General features: G+C 43.4%; 2 protein-coding genes across 2 annotated transcripts in view; one reads left to right on the top strand and one right to left on the bottom strand.

Annotated features, from left to right (window-relative positions):
- Positions 1 to 473, bottom strand: part of SPIDR (scaffold protein involved in DNA repair) — a 1,328,422-nt gene extending 1,327,949 nt beyond the window's left edge. The window contains exon 1 of the mRNA XM_042463183.1: positions 386 to 473. Coding sequence (XP_042319117.1) covers positions 386 to 400 — 15 coding nt within the window. The 5' untranslated portion in view covers positions 401 to 473. The remainder of the gene's footprint in view (positions 1 to 385) is intronic.
- Positions 1 to 6,444, top strand: part of CCDC178 (coiled-coil domain containing 178) — a 298,022-nt gene that overhangs the window by 63,306 nt on the left and 228,272 nt on the right. The gene's annotated exons all lie outside the window — the stretch shown is intronic.

The raw sequence follows: 6,444 nt of genomic DNA, 5'->3' as shown, positions 1-6,444 counted from the left end.
ATAATAATAATAATAATAATAATAATAATAATAATAATAATAATAATATACCCACAGTATATGCCTATGTTTAATTAGAGTGGGGCTGCATCTACACTGCAGAAATAACCCAGTTTGAAACCACTTTAATATCTGCCCTGGCTCAATGCAAGGGCATTATGAGAACTGTACTTTTGGGAGTCATTGAGCCTCCCCTGTCAGAGGCCCCTGGTGCCACCATAAACTACAATTCCCAGGATCCCTTAGCACTGTCATGGCTCAATGCTAAGGGATCCTGGGAATTGTACTTTATGGTGGCACCAGGGGCCTCTGGCAGGGGAGGCTCAATGATTTGTTTCTGCACTGCAGATGCAGCCTACATTCTCCCTCCCTTCTTTAAGCATACCTTCTTGGAGAGCATCTCCTTCCCTCACCGCAAACTTTCCAGGAGTCACGTGACCTGAAGGCTCTGTCTGCTTTGCGGGAATGGGAGCCCCCCGACTCCGCCCACATTCTGCAAGAGAGGCCACGCCCCCTTTCTTCCCGCTTGGCGCCGTTTCATCAGCGGAGCCTTTGATTGGAGGAGGAAAAAAAGCTGGGGAAGGGAGGTGTCTTTGGTTGCGCCTCCTCGCACTCGCCGCGAGGGGGCACCCGTGCGTTAAGGCCTGCGTTTCTATAACTTCCTGGCAGTTGGTGCGCATGCGCCCTGCAGTCAGGCCCTCCTAGTGTTGCCAATGTGGTGACTTTCACACGAAAACGGGGACTTTTCAGAGCTTTTCGTGTGATTTTGGTGCCTGGCTCTATTTCAGTGCATTTTTGGTGACTTTTGCCCATTTTAGCTCCAGCCCTGACTCTGAGAACGAGGCTGGCTACAGAGCAACCAACCCTTTGGAGTGTCACACACTAACAGTTTTCAGCCAATCAGAGAGAGGACTGGAGAGTGGTCGCCGCCCCCACCCTCAGGAAGCGCTCTCTCTCTCAGCCCCTGACTCCCTCTTAAGTCTAGCTTTCCTAGACTTAAGCGTACTTCCTCAAATGCATGGGAATTGTAGTTCATTGTGGCACCAGAGCTCTTTCTCACAAAACTACCATTCCCAGGGTTCCCTTGCACTTAGCCAGGGCAGTTAAAGCGGTCTCAAACTGGATTATTTCTGCAGTATGGATTGGACCTTGAGCGTTTTTAATAACTAAGGTCCAAAACACACTGAGAAATAATCCAGTGTGTGACCGCTTTTACTCTCCTGGCTCAGTGCTAGGGAATCCTGGGAATTGTAGTTTGTTGTGACATCAGAGCTCTTTCTGAGAGAGAAGGCTCAATGTCTCACAAAACTACCATTCCCAGGATTCCATAGCACTGAGCCAGGGCAGATAAAGCAGTCTCAAACTGGATTATTTCTGCAGTGTGTCTTGGACCCAACTCAGGCTGCATCTTCACTCCAGACTCCAGAGACAATCCAGTCTCATACTGTTTTAACTGCCATGGCCCAGTGCTATGAAATCCTGGGAATTGTAGTTTGTTGTCACACCAGAGTTTGCTGAGAGAGAAGGTTAAATGTCTCTGAAAACTAGAATTCCCAGGATTCCCTAGCACTGAGCCATGGCAATTAAAAGGGTGTCAAACTGGATTTACTTCTGCAGTGCGGTTGCAGCCGAACACGTTTCTATTTGGCACAAAGCTTCCTGGACCCCCTTCATGTTAAAATAAATATCTTAAAAGGACTGAAAGATTCTTTGTTTGGTTTTAATGGTAATTTTGAGAGTTGAAATAAGTTACAATTATTTTTATTCAATTATGTTTACGTTTATTTGCAAAAGATCCGCCATTTTAACATTATGGGAATTTTCCGGGAATTGTGACTGAATATTCCGTGTGATCTGGGGGGATTCAGTGTGTTTTGGACAAACGTTATGGGGAATTATCTTTGAGGCTTGTTGGCAACTCTTTATAAATTTACATTGTGTGCCTTCAAGTGCTTTCAGACTTAGGACGACCCTATCATGGTCTTTTCTTGGCCAGACTTGTTCAGAGGAGGCTTGCCCTCTGAGGCTGAGAGAGTGTGACCAGCCTGAGGTTACCCAGTGGGTTTCCATGGCCCAACTGTAATAATAATAATAATAATAATAATAATAATATCAAATGTAGAAGGCTTTCATGGCCAGCATCCATAGTTTTTTGTGGGTTTTTCGTGCGATATGGCCATGTTCTAGATCAGGGCCACATAGCCCGAAAAACCCACAAAAACATAATAACAATAATAATAATAATAATAATAATAATTTTTATTTATACCCCACCTCTTTGATTAGATCGAGGCGGCTTACAACAGTATCAAAAAGCATTCAAATACAATAAAATACAATACACTCTAAACCCACCCACTCAACCGTGACTCGAACCCTGCTCTTGGGGAGTCATAGAAGTTTATCACACGGGAGCAATTTCTCTTAATTTCGAATGAAAGGAAAGTGGGGCCAGAACGCATTCACGTGAATTCGTTAGTTCAGTGAATTTACGTGAATTCGAATTGCGTTCGAACTGACTTCCCATTGCCTGAAAATAGCTTCCCATTGCCCGAAATTGCGTGTGGTGGTCTATCACGCAATAACATTAAACCCCATGATTGCATTCATATTGCCATTGGATTATACTTCCAATTGCCCTTGTCTGATAAACTCCGTAGTCCAACACAACAACACCAGGCTGATCAGATGTCCTCACAGCAAAGGAGGACAAGGAACCCCCCAAAATCTAGGAAATTCAGGAAAAATGGAGGATGTGACCAAATAAAAGCTTTTTAAAAAACAACCCCAAAACCCACACTCATATAAATATAAATTCATGCTTCTTGGACATGCTAAGAATGGAGGGCATTTTGGAATTCCTCCTGGACAGAAGGTGGAAATGTAGGATGTGTCTGTGAAAATGAGGACGTCTGGTCACCCTGCCCGACACTCAGAATATGAATACTAATACTACTACTAATAATAATAACAATAAATTTTATTTGTATTTTCCTGCCTCTCCCAGGTGGATCAAGGCGGGATTACAACCCAACAATGGCAAAAGGATACAACAATAGAACAAATAGTGTTCTAGGGAGAGCAAAGCAAGGAGCTCCTCCAGAGGAAAACCCTCTTCTGCCATGTGCTGGCACTCTGTCAAGGTGTATGCAATCTCGATGGCCACAAAGAGCTGCTCCTTCCTCTCCTCCTCCTCCTTCTCCATGGGACAGTGGTTCAGGTTGGCCTTTCCACACATAAGGCTCATAACACAGATAATGATTCTTAATTAATATGTTTGTATTTATCTGAGGCAGCACAACACAGTTGTTTGAGTGTCGGACTACAAGTCTGCAGACCAGGGTTCGATTTCCAGCTCAGCCATGGGGGACCTTGGGTGAGTCACACTCTCTCAGCCTCAGTGGAAGGCAATGACAAACCTCAGAACAAATCTTGCCAAGAAAACCCCATGATAGGGTTGCCTTAGGGTCATCATAAGTCGGAAATGACACAACACATGACACATTTATGTATTAGCCAGGTTGATTTTGGTGTTTGACTGAGCATAGGGAGAGAAAAATAAAAAATGTCAACCATGAAGCAGATTTAGGCCCTGTTAAGGCCAGCCTTAAAGACCAGGTTGGGGTGGAAAAGGGGCGTAGCATCCATATGACACATGTCCCAGGGTGTCATGACGCCGCACGCTGCACCACGTGGCACATAGCATCATGGTGCTCCTCTGGCACTGAGTCCGCACAATGCAATGCCAAAGGAGCACCATAAAGCCATGGCGCCACAGCTATCATTTCCTTTGCAGGGTGCAAAAAGGAGCCGCTTTTCGCAGCTCCTTTTTGCACCCTGCAAAGGCCAGATCGGAACCGCAGTGTGCGGTTGCTGCGGCCCCAGTCTCGCTGTAAAAGGGGCAATCTGCACAGTTCCTAACTCAAAAGGCACTCTGAGCTTCTTGGTGGGATACTTTTCCTAGGAAAGCCACTGTGGTGTAATGGTTTTGAAAGCTAGGCTCTTAAGTGGATCTACACTGCATAGGTACACAGTGTATCATCAGAAAAGGCAATGGCATCAGAAAAGGCAATAGCATCACCCCACCCCACCACCATTGTTTTCCATGGGGCTCGAACATATGCGGAATGTCTCTTAAGTGGGGGGGGGAGGTCCTGAATGAATCCCCCACATAACGGAAGGGCACACTGTAATGCAGTTTGATATCACTTTAAAGGTTGTAGCTCAGTCCTATAGAATCCTAGGGTTTGTAGCTTTACAAGGCCTTTAGCTTTCTCTGCCAAAGAGTGCCAGTGCCTCACAAAATTACAAATCCCATGATTTTGTAGGATGATTCTGTAGGATGGAGCCATGGCAGTTAAAGTGGTGTCAAACTGCATTTGTTTTTGCAGTGTAGATACATTCTATAAGTCTGAAGACCAGGCTTTCAATCCTCGCTCAGCCATGGACACCCACTGGATGACCTTAAGCAAGTCACACCCTCTCACCCTCAGATAAAGGCTTAGACAAACCCCATCTGAAGAGATCTTGCCAAGAAAGCTCTGTGATATGGTCACCATTAGTAGGAAACCACTTGAAGGCATACAGCAGCAACATGTTGCTTTCCCACCACAAAATAGCCAATTAAATGCAGTACTATTGTTATTATTATTAAGCTTTATTTATAAAGTGCTGTAAATTTATACAGTGCTGTACATACAATCAATTAAAATAGATAAAATAAACCTGCCTGCGGTGTACATTCTACGAAAATAATTTAACATTATACATATTAATACATCTTAACATCCAAATAACAAAATATAGCAGACAACAAATTAAAATAATAGTGGATAACAATCACGTAAAACTATGTAAAACATACTAAAACTATGATCCTTTATGCTCTTATTTGGGGGTACAGTCAAGGTTAAGGTAAGCTCCAAAGAACATATTGGGATTTACTGCTGTGTAAATATGCATTGAGTTTGCTGTAATTTAAACAAGGAGGTTAAAAAGAACTGACAAAATTAAAATAATTAGATTCCTTTCCAGACTGCTTCTCCGATTTTCCATTTCAAATATACAATGAATCAGTTTGAAATCTACTGTACAAGAATTTTGAGATCAGGATATTTGTAGTGTATTGCTTCTTTGTTTGCATTCCCTTGCTAAAAACAGGAAAAGCATGTAATAAATTTGGACATAATCTTAAATGTTATGCAGTAATAAATGCTGTGCAAAATTGTTGCAGCCCACAAACCTCTTGAGGTTTTGACAAAGCTGCAATCCTGAATCTTTTTGTCTGTGAGTATGCCTACTCTATAAAGGCCCATGATGAAAATGCAATGATTTGGAAGGTGAAACATTATTTTAGATAAAGTACACTCACCATTGAATGTCAGTTTTCTGACCTTAAGGTGAGAGCTAGAAGGGCTTTTTGCTGCTTCCTACTTTAGAAGTGATGAAACCACAAGGGCTTTCTGTACTAACTGTTCCATAGTTTATTTGCATTTCTCTTTTGTTTGCTAACCTTCAAATGTACGGAAAAGACATTTCTAGCAGCTCGTATGGAGCAAGCTATAGTAGCTCAAAAGCAGCTCCTGTGCCACAGCCTAAAGGTTATGACAGCTGGTTTGGTCAGTCATCTTTCACCATCAAGATGCTTCAGGCGGGTCTTCCCAGCCTATCGGCATTTCTGTAAACGTCAACTAGTTATAATCCAGAGTTTAAAATTATTTGTTTTCAGCAGCAGTTTCAAACAAATTAGATGTGATGTAGATGCATGGAAGTATTTTCCTCTTTATTGTCTTTTGTTAAGCCCAATTGCAAAGGATGTTTTCGATTCAACCGCGGTCAACAAAACCCAGCTGTGGAAAATAGTCACAACAGAGTTGTCTTAATAAATAATAATAATAAAATAATAGGATTTATTTATATACCGCCCAATCATGGGAATCCGAGCGGTTTACAACAGAGGGGATAATAGACAGTTCCCTGCCTGCAGGCTTACAATCTAAAAGACAGGACCAAAAGGACAAGGAATGGTGGGGAGGGGGGAGGGGATCGGTCCCGCAATTCTTCTCTCCCTCTGAGGCCTGGACCAAGGCAGATGGAGTGGAGGGAGGGCTCTTCTTCTTCCAGGCAGACAGTTCGAGCTAGCCTGCCTCTCTCCCCCTCAAAATGGAGGATGAAGGGAGGGCTCTTCTTCTTCCAGGCAGACAGTTCGAGCTAGCCTGCCTCTCTCCCCCTCAAAATGGAGGATGATTTTGATGCTGCAAGGGTAGAGAAAGTGCAGCTGTGGGCTGCACAGGGCCATTTTTGTGGATCCCCTCATGGCCATAAGGAGTCATCAATTTGCTCTAAAATGCCCCAAAATGACCTCTAAGAGGTGTTGAGGGCATTTCCATCAAGTCAGGATCCCCTAGATGCACCAGGAGTCAAGAGAATTTTTTAAATCTCATT

The sequence above is a fragment of the Sceloporus undulatus genome, chromosome 4 (genome assembly GCF_019175285.1).
Source record: "Sceloporus undulatus isolate JIND9_A2432 ecotype Alabama chromosome 4, SceUnd_v1.1, whole genome shotgun sequence".
Classification (NCBI taxonomy): domain Eukaryota; kingdom Metazoa; phylum Chordata; class Lepidosauria; order Squamata; family Phrynosomatidae; genus Sceloporus; species Sceloporus undulatus.
The sequence above is the reverse complement of the archived record's forward strand: the minus strand, read 5'-3'. Positions and strand labels throughout refer to the sequence as shown.